This window comes from Carcharhinus amblyrhynchos, chromosome 16 (assembly GCF_965287045.1).
Source record: "Carcharhinus amblyrhynchos chromosome 16, sCarAmb.v2.hapA, whole genome shotgun sequence".
Classification (NCBI taxonomy): Eukaryota; Metazoa; Chordata; class Chondrichthyes; order Carcharhiniformes; family Carcharhinidae; genus Carcharhinus; species Carcharhinus amblyrhynchos.
In genome coordinates, this window is record NC_137339.1 from 41,745,771 (window position 1) to 41,765,839 (window position 20,069).

A 20,069-nucleotide genomic window follows, 5' to 3' on the forward strand; every position below is an offset into this window, starting at 1 on the left:
CACAGATTACAATAGGTTATAAAATCTAATCACAAACATTGTAGCTTTGATAAGAACTGAGTCAAACCTCTCAGTTCTCGTTAACTGACAAATTGAAAGGAAGGTGAAGCAATAAACAGATTTGGGACAGTGTTAATACTTCCCCAAGTGTGACCCAAGTGTCGCTGCTCCAAGAATGCATGCAGGTGTCAGAAACAATGCCACCCTTTGTGGCTACTATTCAGACTAACATCCGTTATACCGAACATGTTGGTATAAAATCAACTTTGACGATATGGCGCCTGAAGGCAACATGACATCACCAGCAGCACGCAAAGAACACAGTTCAACAGCTTCCTTCCCATAACTTTAAGCTCATTTGGTTTGAAATTATCACATTAAAAAAAGAGAATATTCAGATAAAGTGCATTGAAAACCTAAAGCAGTGTCCAGTTTTCAATATGAAAGATAAATAATGACAAGAGTAGAGTTGTACATCTATTTCTAAGCATTTTAAGGCAATGTAAGCATATGTAGTATGATCATGAACATACACACTTATTCCAAATCCACTATGCATTTGTAAATTAATATGGTTTACTCCTTGGTATGATATATTAATTAAGGAACTAAACTTTAAGCCATTATTAAATGCATTTAACCTCATTGACAGGTTTGTTAAAGGCAAAACTTATTTGTGAATGTACACACATGTATCCAGTCCAGACAATTTATCACTAATGTTGCAGGCAAACTGTTCCATCTTAACATCAATTGCAGTTAGGGTGTCTTCCTTTAGTTTACAATTTGCCACTTTAAGTCCTGTCTCACTTTGCACAGAACAGATAAGATGTTGGTAACTTTTCTTTCCCTCCAGAGGTCTTTAAAGTGGTTCAAATAAACCAGACAACTCGCATCCAGTATTTGCTTCATACGACCAGGTATAGTCCAGAATAATGCTTGGGACAATGATCCACAATTTTTAAATGATCCTCAAAAACAACATGTAGAACAATTGGTTTATATCAAGAAACGTATGCACGTGGATTCAAAGGTGTGTTGCTGGGATCTACAGAGGGAAAACCAAGAAGCCAGAAAACGTCGAATATTGCCATCCGCCAACCAAGTTACCTTTCTCCAGTTTCAGGTATGCCTTGTCTTCTTTGTCTAAATAGAGCAGGACTCCATTAGTGGCAGCTTCACGAGTCACATCTTTGTCCCCAGCAAAAGCAGAAATTACTGGTTTACCATTAAGCATAAGGTTGACCTAAGAGTTGAAAGGAAACAATTGTTATATTTTAAGTGGATGAAAAAGTTATCGCTGCAAGCAAGACACAGCCAAAGGATATGACAATTTTTTTTGAAACTCCAATCCAAGAGGATCTGAGCCAGATCATGATGCTGTAGTCAGATCAGAAAGCATGAGGTAGAAAATCCATTGCCTTTCAGACTCACTCCAAGTAAATCAGGATGGGGAAAGTCAAATTAGGCCTTCCTGCCGAAGTGTTGATTTAGTGGCCAATTACTAGCTACTTAAAGGCCTTATTTTGCTGTTACCAGTTTTTTACGAGGTGCTGGTGGTAGCGAGAGTGAGAGGGCAATAGAAGGGGGGGAAGTGAAGGGGGGTCGGGGATGGTGAGAAGGGGGAGGTGTGTGGATGGAACACCACCTTGTGTACTCTGGTGACCTCCCTATGTGTTTGGGGGAACGGCTCATAAAGCACCCTCTTTACCCATGGGACAACCCCCCATTCTTCCCCAACCCCAGCAGCAAGAGCTGCTCCTGCTGTAAGAGTTCTCTCCGCCCAGCAAACCACTAATGGTCCTCCCTGACTTGTCCAGGCAAACTCACTCCACTTACCTCTCCTCGAGTGCCACCATTGATGCTTCTGATCCAGGACACACTGCAGTCCCACCAGTGACTACCACTTCTGATAATGCTGCTGGAACTGAACAACTGCCAGCCCACCAATTGACTGGTGGCTTTCAGATGTGGGCTGTTCGACCTCAAAGGCGGGGGGGACACTTACAGCAGGCAGCAGATTCCCCAGCGGCCTTTCAATCCCATTGGGGCTCATGGAACTGGTTGTGACGGGGTTGCCAGCATCTTTTTGGCAAGTGAATGGACATACTGCTGCAACCAGGCCTTGTTCCAGCAAAACATTGACTTAACAAACTGCTTGATGGTTAAATGTTGTTTTAATTCTTCTTAACGTCTTGGCATTTTTGCAGGAGATATTTTTCATTTTTAAACAAATGCTAAAGAATAACTGTAAATTCAAATGTTGCATTTTGTATTGCAAGACAGGGACACAAAGCATCTCATCATTGTGTTTTGTTAAATTGGTCAAATCACTATTACTTTCTTGGACTCATGCAATGCACAGTGATGTTCTCTTGGTGAGGTACCTCCAAGTAGCACTTCCCGAAGAATGTTACCTGCTGAAGTATTTTATTACTTGATTTCCACTTGTTGTATTGGCTTGAACTGTAAGAGACCAACATATATATTGGCACAGACAAAATCAACCTTGAGTTAATCATATTCGAGTTAATCTTATTCAAGCGAACCTGGACAATTTGGGTAATGACATTAAGTCCAAAACCACTTCACATTTTGAAGAAGTAGATATGATTATATGGGTAGAATTTTGTGACCTTAGTCCCTAACCATATGGTGGGACCATTTGCAGGTCAGAATATGAAGAATTGGTTTTGATAAGGTTTTATTTTTCCAAAGGCCTTGGGTCCCTGACCAATCAAGGAGGACGGGCAGGATGATATGGCCATTTTACCAAAATAATTTCTTCTTGCAGATTTGAGGCTATTATCAAGTCAGCAATGGTCTCATTAAATAGCCGCACAGGCTCAAGGGGTTGAATGGCCTATTCATGCTCCTTGTTCTTACGTTTGTGTGTATTTATTGGGTTTGTGTTCTTAGTTACAGGGGTTACTAGCATCCGAATGTCTGAGGTTGCAGCAACCACAGAAATGGATAGAAGACCTAGGAAGGCTGCTACCCAGATCTCTAACTCTTACCTGGAGTTCCTGCTGTGAGATCTGAGGGCCTGCAGTGAGATGAACTCTTCGAATGATGGGAGAAAGAGGACAGCCTCCCCACCTAAGTGTTGTGGGTGCAAGTAACTGTGGGAATCAGTATTTGAGGTGCATGTGCAGACAGTGCACCAAGAGAATCCCACATCTCGTGACAGGATGGCAGTTAAATGGTTGGCAATGTGACCCCTTTAAGAGAGTGATTCTTGAGGGCCACGTGATTGGACTGGACTTTATGGCGAGGCCATGTGAGCTTGCTGAGAAAGCCAAAACTGAATGCTAGAAAAGTTTATGATTGGCTTCTTTCATACCATAATAGCTTACTTGACACATCCAAGGAGTGGGATTCCTCCCCTCACCCTCCTGAGCTGTGTTTTCTGGTGGTGGAGGTGGCTCGCTGGTATCAATGGCATTTTGCATGGCTCCCCTACCGCAAGAGTTGCCTTTGACAGGACCAGAAAATCCCACTGGTGAGAAGGGCCAGAAAATCACACCAAGGTATTCACCCGTTTGCCTTCAATCCCACTCTTCAAAGACCAGGCTTGGGAATAATGATCTCAAACAAAAGTCAATTTCAGGAGATATTTTTGCCCCAAAATTCACACAAACTTGTCTCCTTTCACCTGGGAAATTTCCTTCCCCCAACTGTTCCCTATCTCAGATATATATTTGTTTCCATGTGTAATATTTAACTATAAAGAGTTTCATTAATAAACCACTTATGAGTTTATACTTATGAATTATGAGATCATTTCTCTAAAACATTTACATTGATAGTTTACTGCACCCTAGGAAATGTAGGCTATATCATTAAACTTGCCAAAAATATGACAGACAAAATCACATTTGTCAACAAGATAGTTTGTTTGTCTGTGCATGTAAATTAAGGTGGAGAGGATGATGAAGAGTGTGGCAATCAAAGATGACTTTCCTTAGCAAAAATGATAAAAGACCATTTTTTATGGAACTAATTAATGTTATTTTTATCATCTTCACTGTCATTACAATGCAACAGTGAAATTAAAAATAATAATATACACAAATCACACTGACAGCAGCTCTTATGCACTGTCCCCTCCATAAGTTATCCGTATGCTGTGAAAGGTACTGATTGATTACTAGGAATTCAAATCTAACGATGTTATTGGAAATTATATGAGGCCAGTTCTTGTCCATGCTTATGGGTAGAAATGAAAAGTAGCACTACAAAAATCAGACCACATTCTGTTCCTGATCCGGAACTATCCACTGTCATTTCTATCGACACTAGCAGCCAGCATAAAACAGGCTCCTGAGGCATCAATACAACTTTTGCCCAATGCACACTCAGTACTGGAGCTGCCCAGGTGGTACAGGTTAGAACTAGTCATTTTCAATAGTATTTAAAGACAGGCTTAACCATAGACACCATTGACATCATCCTGACTTGGAACAATATCAAAACACACTGGACTCTTTCACCTTCTTCCGTCAGAAAAAAGAAAGTCTGAAAACATCTACCAACTGGCTCAAGAACAGCTCCTTCCCTGCTGCCATCTGACTTTTGAATGATCCTATCACAAATTAAGCTGATCTTTCTCTTCACCCTATCTATATCTGCAATATTATACTCTTCATCCTCTCCTTTCCTTTTCCCCTGTGAATGGTATGTTTAGTCTATATACCTCATAAGAAACAATACTTTTCACAGTATCCCAACACGTGACAATAATCAATCAATTCAATTCAATTCATTGCTTGACTGTCACTGGGTCAGAATCATGGAACGCCCCCTCCCCTAGCAGCACTGTGGATATACCTACACCACATGCACTATAGCAGGTCAAGAAGGCAGCTCACCATCAACGGATGTTGGCGTGATGTTCACATCCCAAGAACTGCCTTCAGTCAGCAGTCTGCCAGTCTGTGCAGGACACACTCACCTACTCCAACTCAGCAGTGCTAATGGATTAACCATTTACAAATGGCTCCAACCCACCCTCTATGTTAACTGGGAACATATATATCCAGCTCTAAAGGAGCAAATGATGTTGTATCTTCACAAGTCTGATCCTCCATAACTTGTGTCATGTCAAGAAAGTACAAAACCAAAGGAATCTAAAACACATTTAGTTTCTCTTCCATATTTTCTTGCTTATTTTTTTAATGGACAATTGCTGGACTGATAAAATGGCCAAGTTGATCACTTGCTGATAGTTCTAAGATTCCAGCTGTTCCAATGGACAAAGGCGAACTCATCATCCTCCTGAAATAAGGCAACCTTTTGCATTAAATAACATCACAGCCAAGTAAACACACAGCACTAGTAGATGAGACGTCTACACCAGCCAACTTTGGACAAAGGATGAGTTATTGTGATTCCCCACCTCCAATGTTGTGGTATTGGTTCCACAGTTATTTGCTCAAAATACAACAGGTTTTCGTGAGGGACCTTAAAGTATGTCATTAGCTGAATGTATCGACCCAAAACCATCCTCTCATGAGGATGGAGTTGGAGCTCTTTGAATTACTTTAATTACGTAGCTTTTAAGTTCAATTTTCAATTGCTGTTTAACCTCAAAAGAGAAAACAGGACTCTAGGTTATGGCAGCCTGCTTCTGACCTCCATCCTCCTCAAAGCCTGGTCTCCAGAAAATAGCCTCTTTTTTTGCCTACAATGTGAATTAATTCTCAGAATACAAGAATAACTTGCTGCATTTTCAAATGCCTCAGTCTTCAGCTGAGCACTCAGGAGAAAGACCAGGAGTTCTGCCAAGCAAAGCCAACAGAAAGAGCCTTTCTTGGCACTGAACTCTGAACTCATGTGAAATAATAATTCTTATTTTCTCTTGGTCTTTGCCCTGTACCTCCTTCTTTCTCTTTTCTCCTTTTTATTGTTTGAGTGTATGCAAATAAACTAACCTTTTTAGTTCATCCTATTTGAAGTTTGTTCTGGAATTATTAACAAAGAATTGGATGACACCAAAACAGAAGGGTTGGAAAAAAGCATCACCACGTATAAAGAGGGGAATCAAAAATCAAAAACACCTTTCTGTTTATGGACAGGTGGTGAGAGGAGAAATGAGAGCTGTTTAAATTGATCATCCCTCCTGTCCCTAACATTCGTGTAGTCAGATCCAACTCATAGACTTGAGAAAAAGGTAAGAGGCACATTCATGCCAAGTAATTGCTCATATGGTACCACACAATAATGGCTCTGCACTATCAGGTTGTCATATTAGCTGATGGTGTGATTTTTTTTCAAGAAAGAGAAGAGGGAAGAGAGAAAAAGCAGAGGTATCCTGAACTGTTTGGCCCATCTCCAGAGCTCCTGCTGCCTAGCTCAATGATCTGGCAGTAACCCCTTTGTAAAAAAAAATGCTTTGCCTGGTTCTAGACATCTCCTTTTGAGTTGCAAACTTGTTCTGCAGGAGGATTGGGAATAAGTTACTTTGTGACTTTTGCAAGAGTTCTTGGGGATGTTTGTGATAGCTTGTGTTCATACTGAAACAGGTAAACAGAATGCTGTGAACAAAGTGGGGATCTATTTTGCTCACAGCATTCTGTGACAGGAAGTCTTAAATAGTGGGCAGAAAATTAAAATACTTTCCAGTTATTATCATACAAAAGCAGAATGCTCGTGTCTGCTCCGAGGGCAGTAGGAGAGTAGATGATTAAAATGAGAAGGAAAGTTGGTACAGTGTTTCATTGTGTTTGGAGGAGAAGCATGTGATTCAGGATGAAAAGAAAAGTGTTATGGCGTGGTTTGGTGCTGGGAAAAGGAAGGAGTAGCATATCATTCATACATCAGCTGTTGGAGAAAGATCAGAAGCTTCTAATACTGCTCATGGCTTTGGCATGATGTTTCTGCTGTTGCCATTCTCAATCATCTCCTTCCAGTCCTGATGCAGCATCAACTTAGACATCCTCCATTCCATTTGTGGAGAAGAGAATTTGTCATCTGTGCTTGATCCATCAAGATTTCCACCGCTGCTTCATCAAACCTGGGACAAATATCATCACTCTCTGTACCCTTTTACACCTTAGATCCAAATGTTCAATACTAGAGATATAAAACATGTTCCCAATTTTTTTACATTTAATATTTACTTCACTCTAAGGGGTTTAAGCTCGCTTTAAGTAGACATCAGTCACATTGGAAATCTTGTCTACTAAAGGGGTCGGCTTCTAATCAATGCTACTAGTGCAAGGTGGCAATCAAAAAGGTTTGGACCTCTCACTGTGAAAGTTGGAACCAGCCATTAGCAGGTGAAGGGTCTGAATTTGTTTTGCAGCATGAGTGGATCCTCGAGAAAACACAAAATGTTCCAAGTGCTGATTGTGGTGAAAGGAAATCAGGATGTTTACTGACATTGCCTGCTAAAAATGACAAGAATTCTGTACAGCTGCATGTGTAAATGTAAGGATGCAAATGAAGGATTGAAATGATATTAAATTCTATTGGGTGAAAGTACACACCAAACCGTAAGCTATTGGATCTTTAACTGGCACGTTCTCTCTCATTGGCTAAAAAGTGCTATAACTGACATTGTTTTGTGGAATTCTGTTACAATATTATTGAGAGATTACTGTGTTTGTTCTCCTTGCTAGCAGGTAATGAAGCTTGGAAGACTGAGTACTCAATGTGCATTGTCTGGTTAATACTCAACAACTGCTGATAGTGACGGATGGATATCCTGATTATCAAGTTGGATTTACACCCCATGAAGAAGATTCCTGTGTCTCACAAGCTCTCGCTCCATAAAATTCAGAAATAGAAAATAATTAATTATTCTAAAAAATACAGAATAAACTAGCTGAACAACTTCTGATACCCTGGTATCAGGCACTTCCATATTTGCACTTATTATTTGCATTCACTAATATCCATAAGCTGGCTGCTGACCACAGCTAATTAATCATTCCTCGACATGGTTACAAGATCAAAGGAACACTAACTTAAGCAATTTAGGGGTGGACTTCTCCCAAAACATGGTAAAGTATTAAAATGGCAGAGCAAAAATTGATGTGATTCTCGTTGGCCTGCATGGCACGATCCACACAGCAATTTTTAGGTATTTGGAAAAAAGAAAATGCCCATGTGAAAATGCTATGGCTGAGACACAAAGCATCTGATTCACTCACCCCAGAGGTAATCTAAGCACTACACTTAAATAGCTCCCCAGTACTTGCTCTCATTAATCCAGGATGTTGGCAGCAAGGAAGCTTGTTCCTTGATTCACGGAAGAGATCCTCATCGATCTGCTTGATGTCATGGAGCAGCAACCAGCAGCAATATATCTTTGGGCTGGCATTGGCCCTCCAGCAAAATGGATCCCCCTGGGAGGCGGTGGCAGCAATGGTCAATGTCAGCAATCTGACCACGAGGGTGCAATGCCACAAAAGGATGAATGAACTTACTCTGTTCTGCCAGGATAAGTTCTCCCTGTCTCCTCACTGTATTCCACCTTGTTGTCACCCCACAGAATGACACCATAATCTCACTCGCTGCTGCCCAGCAGGAGCAGGATCCCAGCACACAACCTCCCACAAGCTCTCTGCATCCCCTGGTAATCCTCTTTACAGAGTGCCAAATTATGCCAGGTATCATTATCATCTGGCCTGCCAGGCATCCAGCTCACATTATCCCCATATGTGTTCCTGCAGGATAGGCTTGCCCACGAGCACTGTGAATGAAAGATGTGTGGTGGATGTCCGAGGTGAAGTTCTTGATTCCATTTGAGGAGAAAGTCCCAAAACTCACAGGGGAAGAGCAGGAATGGGCCTGTGCTGAGAGAAGAGTGATAAACCACTAAACATTCATCCATATAACCAACCCCAAGGGAGTTAAAACAAAGAACAACAAAGAACAACCCAGCACGGGAAACAGGCCCTTCGGCCCAATGAGCCCGCGCCGCCGCATCACCCTACACCTATTCTACTCTGCATGTCTACGAATGGAACCCCTAACTTAGCCAGATTCAGGGGAGAATAGTGTCAATTTGGTAAAACCAATCAGCCTAAGAGCACATCTTTGGGGTGTGGGAGGAAACCGGAGCGCCCAGAGGAAGCCCACGCAACCACAGGGAGAATGCGCAAACTCCCACAGACACAGGCCCAAATCCATGTATCTGCACAGCTAGCAGTGCTAGTCACCGAGCTGTTGCGGCGCCCGTCTACCAGTCCAGGATCAAGCACACACACCGACACGAAGTACTAGGCCACTCCCGGAACTTCCAAGAGCAGCCCACGCACGACCCACCGTGTGCATGCCCCTCGTTTGACACGAGGTGGACCTCCACCTGCGGAATAAAAAGACAAAAACGTTAATCTTACAAGCCTGCTTTTCCGGTGTCTCCCGAGGTTTAACCCTATTTAATAGCCCCTACCATAACCCTCCATCCTCGTTTCACTCATGTGTCTATCTAACTGAACCTTAAACGAGTCCAACGTTCCTGCCTCCACCACCCTACTCGGTAGCGCGTTCCAGACCTCCACAACTCTCTGCGTAAAGAATCTTCCTCTCACTTCCAAATTATACCTCTCCCCCCTCACCCTTAAATCATGACTTCTCGTGTTTGTACCCAGTCTAGGGAGCAGTCTCTCACTATTAACTCTATCTATTCCCTTCAGTATCTTATATACCTCTATCATGTCCCCCCTCAATCTCCGTCTTTCCAAGGAGAATAGTCCCAGTTTCTCCAACCTTTCCTCGTAACCCAGTCCCCCCATGCCAGGCAACATCCTGGTAAACCTCCTCTGCACCCTTTCCAGAGACTCCACGTCCTTCCGGTAGTAAGGTGACCAGAACTGGACGCAGTACTCCAAATGCGGTCGAACCAACGTTCTGTACAACTGAAGCGTTAGAGTTCTGTCTACCCCTGGCCATCTACTAATACCACACTCCCTTCCTTGCAGGAACATCACCTGATCAGACTGGCCTCCCCCACCATCCCATGTGCCCTGCACCAGCTTCCACTTCCAGCCTCATGCCACGGACAACAGACTCACACAGCACAAAAAGCAGACACAAGGACCACTGACACCAACCATGCACTGCCCCCCCCCACTTTGCAACCACAGCCTTATGCCCCTAATAGCTGCCCTCCCCTTTCTAACACAACCCCCAACTGCCTGACACCCCCACACACTCTTGATGTCTTTCCACCTCCCCCCCTCCCCCCCCCCACAACACTCCTCCAACTCCCGGAGCCAGCCAGCAGGCTCTGTCCCTTTGGACTCCTTAGTGTTGAGCGGAGACAGCGGCGTTCACCTCCTTCCTTCCTTTCAGAGGTCATGTGGCCTGGTTTGTGTTTTTAAGAGGCAGCACTAATGTCATCCTGGGTTGGTGGGAAGATTCAATGATGGTTGAAGAATCGACATTAAGCTCGCTAAGTAGATGCTCATAGCTTCAAATTCATGCAAATTGGGGATTGCAATCCTTCCTGGGTGTGAACTTGATCATGTCACCGGAGGGAGAGCTCTGGCAGATCATGTTCTAAAATCACACTGGTGTAAGTTCCTTTTTTTGGCCTCTGTTGGTATTTAGTGGCCATTACGGGATTTGTGCCCGCGGCTAATAGGCCCACTGCATCGTGCCCGAGATATCTCATTGCCATGGGAATCATTGTTATTATCAGTAAATATGGTTGAATACCATTTGCCAATTCAAAATACTGAATTTACCTTTCTAATGAATATGAGAAGCATGAAAAGTGCTAAGTTGAACACTGCAGCATTATAGGCTGCTTTCTATATAGAGGAGGATCCCATGATACATGGCACTGTCCTGCCATTGTGAAATTAACTCTTGACATATCTTGCATTAGTAATTTGGGTTAATTTTAAATCCGGAACTCATGTTGAACATTCCCTCAGAATTTAGAATGGAACGGGGTTCCATGATGATAATAGCTGTCTCCTCACGGATATCTGTCTGCCATGGAACCAGAAATTCGCACCAATGGATAACTTGCTGGTCTGTCAAATCTTCTGTCCTTCCCATGACAATCCCTGCAATGGACAGGACTAGAAATTCCTACCCATCCAAAGGGGAGGTGATGGCCCAGTGGTATTATTGCTAGACTATTGATCCAGAAACTCAGCTAATGTTCTGGGGACCCAAATTCAAATCCCATGATGATAGAATATGAATTCAATTAAAAATAAATATCTGGAATTAAGAATCTTTATGATTGTGAAACAACTGTCATAAAATCCCATCTGATCCCCTAATATCCTTTAGGGAAGGAAATCTGCTATCCTTATCTGGCCTGGCCCCAAAACCACAGCCATGTAGTTGACTGGCAACTGTACTCCGGCAGCTAGGGATGGGCAATATAGGCTGGCCAACCAGTGACACCCACGTCCCACAAAATAAATTTTTAAAAATATTTTAATGAGTCTCACCCTTCATTCCGACTGATCCTACAATTGATTGCAGCCACAAAAAAATTAATTAGTTTCAGTTCTTAATAAGTCAGATGAAAATTGAGAATGCCGTAAGGTGAGTTCAATGCTGAGGACTGTTTTGCCTCTAGCAAGATCCAAACAGCTCAATATTGCTATAACCACAACTGTTTAATATGATCAATAATATTCAAATAACCACAACTCTTTAATGTGATCAATAAAATTATTTATCACCACTGTCCTGCACACCAAAGATAAAAACAAAATAATATTTCATTTGGATATATCTCCTCAGCATCTACTTCAAGGCACCTGATATTGAACCATTTTATGGATTATATACATTATTAGACTTTGACATTTATATTGTATTCTTAGTCTTTAAAGCTGCAAGGAATTTGTTTTGCTTCATATTTCTTTTGTATACACAAATATTAATAGCTTTTCCCATTGCATAGAGGGCTTCAATTTCAATATTAGTCATCTCAATCAAGGGCTCTTGCCTACTTTTCACAATTTATTTTGATCCAATCACTCTCCCTCTCTATAATGTGACTGATAAAATGTCAAAGGAGCAATAATTCAGCAGGAAAATAATGTCAGAACATTTTGATGATTACTTAAATAAGCAACTTACAATCTGGAGAAATAAATTTTGTTTTATTTATTTTATACTCTAGATTTGTCCATTAACAAATATTCATAATACTGTGTGAATCATGTTTAGCACAATTGAGACTTTATTATTACAAATAGTGCACTTAACTAAAATTTATGCTCACAATCAAAGACGATTGTCTATGCCAAATGATCCTAGCATTTGAGACTTCCCAACAGAAAGGGTGTTTATCAATTGAAAACAGGCTAACAATTTATTTGTTCTATTTAGTCTTGGGGAGTGCTTGGCCTCTTATTTTTCTTATCTTTTGTATCAGTGTTTTTTTTGTGTAAATCCACTTTGTTTAAAGGCTAAACAATTAAATGTAACCCCTTTGCAATTCCTTTATGTAGAAAATGATGAAAATACCAAAAATGTAACAAACAATTCATGTCAATGATATCATTTCATTGATATCAATGCCATTCTTACGCTAAAAATAAACAGCAATAGGAGGGATTTCCTGCAGGCCTTAAAAATGCTGGCCAGAATCTTACCGCCTCCCCTGCCCCAAAATCAGGGAGGGTGGGGTGGTAAAATCCCAGCAGCTGTCTCCAAAGTTCTAGCCATCTAGGAGTGGATTTCTGCTTTCCAATATTAATTTGAATCTCGGAGTAAAGTCAAAGCTTTCTCTAGGAGTCCAGCAACAACCCAGGAAGGTAAGCAGCCAAACACATTTAAGTGCTATCACAGACTTCAAACCAGGAAGTTAGAAGTATTGATTATCTTAAATTACATTTTACAGATAGTAAAATAAATGAAATGAGATAAAAATTAAAAACTGAAATCTTCCTCCTCCTTTAAGTACCATGTTCTTTGAGGCCTTTGGTGATCATGGACCTCCATTGGATTGGTCCATGATTATGTTTGGCAAAGTACGGTAGAGGTTTACTGATGCCTTTTGCAGTATGGCCAACCAGGAAACTCTCCCACTCTTACCTCCTGTCATCAGATATAATGGCAGGATTTACAAGCTGACAATCAACCTGTTTGGCCACATTATGAATGCACCTTCCATGGCCATCAAGCCTGAAGTGGGACTTGAACCCAGAGTTTCTAGCCCAGAACTAGGGGCCTTATCACCATGCCACAAGGCCACCTAAAACCTGAAATGTCGTAATCAATAAAGCACATTGAATCAATTGATCAAAATGGAAAAATTTTACATCCTACAAATGTAGAGAAACATTGAATCACTCAAATGTTAAACTAAGTGGGTGCAAAAAAACAGAAGGGGTGGAGAATTTCCTATTTTCCCACCTGTTGGGCACTTAGATTTATTTTTGGGAGAATCACCCCCTTAATCTTTCCTGTTTTTTGACTTTGTGGTAAATGGGAGTCTCTCATTTTCCCACCCACCATGGGAATCATGACGGGCAAGGCAAAATATTTGACAGACAATTTAAAATTTTGATGACCTCAGGCAGGAATTTCCAGTCTTGAGGCATGTGCAGCCAGAAAATTCCACTCATTATCTCAAACCTTGTCTTTTGTTCTTTGTACTTGCTAAAAAGCTGTTGCATCTCTAACAGTAGCCAACTCTGACGAAAGATAATCACTTCAATCATCGACTCTTGTTTCTCTCTCTGCAAGTGCTGTCTGACCAACTGAGTATTTCCAGCAGTGTCTGTTTTTGTTTCTAGTTCATTTTTGTTCAAAAATGGACATTTTTATATCTCCCTTCTTAAATATAATTGTAATGTTAACTATGTCAATCCTCTGATGCTACACTTCATTTCAGCAAAGTATTAATTATGTATATTAGCACCTCTGCTATCTCTTCTCTCTATTCTTTTAAAATGTAATCTGTTGAGACCTATTTTATCCACTTTAAAGCTAGCATTTTCCAGCCCTTTCATGGCAGGACCCATCGTGGAAGATTCAGCGGCCATGCCAGAAGTCCAGTGACTTCCAGCAGGACTGGATGATCCCAGCAGGGGGTAGGGCTGAAAATGTCATCCTGAGTTGATTTTGCTCACACTGAAATTGATGATGGTGTTCTGGAAGATCACCATTTAAAGTGAATCCCTATAAAGGAGCATGGTTTTTCACATGGATTAATGTTAAAACCAAAGTTAGGCTCCTGTGGGCATTTTTTCCCAGAAAAGTCAATATAAAAGTAGAAATACTGCACCTTACTGTCTAGCATACTGTACAATACAATTCAATAAGTGACTTTATCATTGCTACCTTACCTGAAGACTTTATCCTAGCAGAAACCTCTGAAAAACATCTGGTCCATAATTCTCCTATGTCAGATGCACCTCCCGCACTGCCAGCGAGAACAGAGAATTTGGCACTCAGCCAAATTTCTACTTGTAGTAGCGGGACCAAGTGAGGTCCGAGAATCTGGCCCCAAGTTTACAACAGGTTCCTCACATACAGGTATTATACTATACAGGAGAGGGCAGTACCCCTGTACAGCAAAGAATACTTCTAAAAATAGAATCCACAACAGATCCTCAGGTATGTTGTGTGCAGCAGTACAAAGGTTTGAAAAACAAGGTTTACAACACATTACAGCACAGAATTTTTTCATAATAAAAAAGTTCACTGAGCTCCTCAACACGTACAGGATACAGGGAAAAAATGTTTAAGCATGAAGTTTGGGGGCAGTGGGGGCAAAGGGGAGGGGGAGGTTGGTACCTTAAAATGCAACAAAATTAACAATGTTCCTGGGATGTGCAGAAAGGACAAAATGGAGTCGATCACAAGCCTGGCTCAGGAACTGATGTCATCACACTGCACACACACTTTAAAACGGGGAATACTGCACTTGAAATGGGACCCAGACACAAAATATAAAGCCCTTTAAAATGAGCCCACTTTAAAGGGGGACACTTAAAATGGGGATTTACTGAATTCAATCATAGAATCTTCACAGTGCAGGAGAGGTCATTTGGCCCATCAAGTCTGCACCGACTCTCTAACAGAGCAGCTTATCAAGGCCCTTTCCCCCAGCCTGTCCCCATAACTCCATACATTTACCATGGCTAATCCATCTAACCTACACCTTGGGACACTAAAGGAATTTAGCAGGGCCAGTATAACTAACCTGCACATCTTTGGACTGTGGGAGGAAACCAGAGCACCCAGAGGAAACCCATGCAGACAGGGGAGAATGTGCAAGCTCCACACAGACGGCCACCCAAAACCAGAAGTGAACTCAGGTCACTGGCATTGTCAGGCAGCATTGTTAACCATTGTGTCACTGTGCCGTCTTTCCCTTCTTTTCACCACATTTTATTTTCAATATAATTTCTAAGCTCAACTCTCAATAATTAACACAATTGCATTAACACAATTCCACCAATGGACAGATGATGAAATAATGCATTTATTGCATTAATAATGCAAATAAAGATGCAGCATGTTGGGCTTGCTAGGATGCTGTGTCAAATTATCCTCTTTGGGGCAGATAGGACAGCTGTGTGAGTTAAGTTTGGTTCTGCACCTGCTGGAAGCTATGTTGTTGAACATAATTTGTATGTTTGCTTCAAATATATGATTGAATGTCCAAATATTTAGAAAAATAATTAATCCGTGAACATATCTCGCTGCTTGGTTGCTCATTTGAATTTGAAAGTAAGTAGCAGATATTTATTACTGCAAATTCCGTTGTCCTGTTTCATGGTTCATGGACTTGTTAAGATCTGGAATGCTGATGTTGAGGTGAGTAATTCCAAAACAAATTTCCATTCTAATTATTAAGGATGCCTTCAGCAGAACGGATATCAATAACAAAAATATTTGATTCCAAAAAAAATTGATGTTGCAAATGCTGAGTCAGGAAGTTTGATTCAGTGTTAAATTCAAAGGGATCTGAACTTACACTACTATAGACTAAAATGATATACCTTATCTTACAATCTGTGCTGACCAAGGTGATCCTGACTTATTATTTTGAGAAGAGAACTGCCACTGTTTATCCTTTGGCTTGCCATTTGTATCATAGAATCCCAACAGTGCAGAAGGAGGCCATTTGGCCCATCGAGCCAGTACCAACAACCATCCCACCCAGGTCCTATCCCCGTAACCCCCACCTATTTACCCTACTAATACCCCTGACACTAAGGAGCAATTTAACATGGCCAAACCGTCTAACTTTGGACTGTGGAAGAAGCTGGAGAACTTGGAGAAAACCCACGCGGACACAGGGAGAGAGTGCATACTTCACACAGAGAGTGATTCAAGGCCAGAATTGAACCCGGGTCCCTGGCACTGTGAGGCAGCAGTGCTAACCACTGCTACCCTTGCAGAAAGCTCATTTCCATCATAATTTTCAAGCTTTTCTTGAGTTGCTATTATAATGAAACATCCTCATTTTTCAGTGTACTGCAGCTCAAGCAAGGCACCTTGCTTTGTGGCCACACTTTGCATATAGTAAAGTATGTGTGCAGCCATTGATATATCATTGCAAGGTCTAATTTACTTTCCAAACCATTTTCTAGTTCAGTTATCACAAGCATTGTGCATTATTCTATTTTGCTGCACCACTAACGTATAATTAGGAAACGGTACACATTTTCTTTTCAATTTGAAATTAAAATTTACCTCTGATTGCACAGGCCACCTGCTCTTTCTATCCTCGTTACTGAAAACGTACCAGAGGAAATCCAGCAATACACAACAGCAGACACTTGCAATCATTACCTCCAAGAATGTAGGCACCGGAGACACCATCGTGCCATTTTCTACTCAATCGTACAGATAAAAACAAGGAACTGCATTTTACATGCCCCCGCTTGGCATGTTTTCAGGGAGTGGGGGGGAAATGTTTTATGTGAAGTAGAATGGGTGAATAGGTCTGTACGCACTCCATTGCCTTCTCGCCCTGCACCAAGTTTAGTTGGTGGATGTGCACCACAGTCAGCTGGTTGACTGCCACATTAGAATAGGTAATCAAGAGTCAATTAGGCTTTTTTCCAAGTCAATTGACATTGAAAATAAGCTGCTCAAACTATAGAAGTTTGGTGTGGGCAGTCAAACAGGAGTGGGCAGTTTGATTTTCTAAATACATTCTTCAAAGGGTAGGACAGAAGGTGGGAGGGGAGGGGTTTCTAACCTCAGTGGAGGAGGGGGTGTACCCAAAGATAGAAGCAGTCTGAGAACCACTACCCTGTCCCCATGTTAACCTGCCCAAAACCTTCCTGACCAGGAGCCCACATTTGCTGGTTTCTGGGATCCACTGCCTTCTCTTCCCTTTATCAGTCCTGGCAGTGCCTCGTAATGTGCACTTGGCACTGCTGGGATTACTGGAGCTGCCAGCCTGCTCCCAAGGGAGGCAGGGGGTGGAGAGGGGAGTTTCTCTGCAGTGAGGGGTGGAAATGAACCCCTGTTTAGTACCCCTACACAGCATGATTCAGCCGTGGGATGGGCCAGCTTGGAGCAGGTCAGCTCCATGCTGACCTTGCTTCCAGGGAGGGGTGGGTCGGACGGGGTAAGTCCTCTGTCACCTCACCCCGTAATGTTCAGTCCGAGGCATTTCCTGACAGCCCTTCACCTTCAACAAGTCATTGAATTGAGTGTGGTTATGCCAACACTACTTACAACAAAAGTTCTGTCAGGTCGTAAAAAGCATTGATTGTTACCAGATACAGGACATATATATTGATCTAACAAGATTAATGCACAAAATGAGAATTAAAGGAAACAAAATTTACTATAACTCTGGGTTATTCTCATCGAGAAGTACTTCAGTTCAAAAGGCTTGGAGTGTCTTTGATTTCAAAACTTGCCTGAAGAAAGTTGACAACCTTCTGTGGCTTTATTTCAGGAAAAGAGACCATAACCAAGAATAAATATAGCCTTAATTACTGCTTGCTCCATAAATAGGAACCCACAATTATTTTCAGAAATCCTGGAATGCAAGCCAACCCTAGGTTGCCCAAAACATGCCCCAAGCTACTTGCAAACTGCCAAAGGATATTATCCATGAATATTATTCATTAGCATTTTGATCATTTAAAGGATTTGAGAAGGACTTGGTCTCAGAACAATCCATATAAAATATTTAGACCCTATTCTTCATGACATTCTTCACAGTGACACAATGGTTAGCACTGCTACCTCACAGCGCCAGAAAACTGGGTTCAGTTCCTGGCTTGGATCACTATCTGTGGGTCTCCTCCAGGTGATCCTGTTTCTTCCCACAGTCCAAAGATGTGCTGATTAGGTGCATCGGCCATGCTAAGTTCTCCCTCTGTGTATCAGAACAGGCGCTGGAATGTGGCAACTAGGGGATTTTCATAGTAACTTCATTGCAGTGTTAATGTAAGACTACTTGTGACTAATAAATAAACGTTAAACTTTAAACCCTGAAGCCATTGGCTGCAAATGGCTTTGGAAAATGACATTGAGTAGCTGTGGGCCAAGAAGGGCCAGCTCTGGAGTGTAATCTCTCAGTGTCGGGCAGAGCTGGCAACCTGACGGGCAACAGCAAAGACATTGGTGAAGTGGTAGATGTATGAAGATGAGTGTGGTCATCCTCAAAGAGGCCACCAGTCATACACTCCATAAAGGTGCCTCCACTCCCTTAGGGCAGTGCCATGGCACTCGTTGCAATTGGAGGATGGATTGCTGTTCTGCTGTGACACCCTGAAAGGTCATTTCCAATTTAGCCATAGTCACAAACAGCTTGCACAGCATCGGTCTGAGCTTCCACTACAGCACTCAGTCATTGAGTAGCTGCTGCTTGTGCTGCAATGGAAGCTGCGACATCACTTATTGGCCAATGCATCATGGTTGGGTCTACAAAGGTGCTGTTGGCCAATACACCCTTGCTGAAAAGGATGTGCTTTCAACTCTGCGCAAAGTCTTACACCATGTTGGTGCCTGATATCTTCATACTCCTTAACACTGTCATGAAATTACAGATACTTATTTTTTGAAAAAAATTACCTCTCCTAAGCTTGAACTGAAATTCTGCAATTAGAAATGAGACAGCGCAAACTGCTTTGAAATGCAAGACCACCTTCCAAGATGATGGTGAGAAAGCAAACACGGACTGCCAAAAGGGAGTGTGAAGGGAGACATTTCACACCTCAGCAGACATCCAAAGCCCGTCTCCTGCTGTTCGATATATCAGAATGTGGAAATGGTCCAACTTCAAAGAAAAATGACACTGGAGCAAGAGTGACACGTTGTTTATTTCATTCCAGAATGTACAGGGAACTGGAATAAGGAAAAGAACAACTGCAGGCCTGATCAGTGCATACTGGTGCAGGGATGTCTGAGTGTGTGACACAGAAACAAGAGGAGAGAGCAGTCGACCATTGCTGCAAAACAAAAACAACAGGTTAAAGAGATCTCTCTCTCTTTCTGTTGAAGAAAGCTCAGCAAAAGCCGCTAAAGGACAGTTCTTCAGCCACCCAGTGTCTCCAAACTAACTGGTAACCTGCCAAAATTAGCTCTACTGGAATCACCCAACTTAATGGCCACAATGTATTCCCATTATACTCCTTGACAAGCCAAACTCAGATTGTTTTTTTTACTTTTATCTAGAAATTCAACTTCTCATCTGATCATTCATGAAAATATATATTGCATTCTTTATTATTTCCTTGGAGTTGAATTTGTAACTGATAAACTTATTCTTTATTTGACGCAAGAAAGTCTGGTTAAATTGGCTCCTAAAAATTAAATACATTTGGATTGAGAAAAGGTATCTATGGATGAAGGAGTTCCTTTTGTTTTGAATAACTGATGGTGGGTGGGGGGGGGGGGGGTGTTAATTAAAGAAGGGAGCCAGCTAATTCCTACTCACCCAACAGCCTAACAAAATTGGGGTCCAATTCAGGAAGTTAATCTACTAGGGGACCTCGCCTGGAGACCAGTCGTAATGACATTGAATGCAGCTTTTTTCTGCCGAACATTCCAATGTACCAAGCATTTAACTATGCATATTTCTTCTTCTTATAGACTGCCCCCATCAAAGTGTTCATCTGAGTCATCTGCTGAACTCATTTCAACCTCATCCTCCAGTGAAA

General features: G+C 41.8%; 1 protein-coding gene across 1 annotated transcript in view; it reads right to left on the minus strand.

The window, feature by feature from the left end:
* Nucleotides 1–554: 554 nt before the first annotated feature.
* The window catches only part of cbln4 (cerebellin 4 precursor), a 138,600-nt gene continuing 119,085 nt past the window's right edge, over nt 555–20,069 (minus strand). Inside the window, exon 3 of the mRNA XM_080204449.1 lies at nt 555–1,246. Coding sequence (XP_080060575.1) covers nt 1,049–1,246 — 198 coding nt within the window. The 3' untranslated portion in view covers nt 555–1,048. The remainder of the gene's footprint in view (nt 1,247–20,069) is intronic.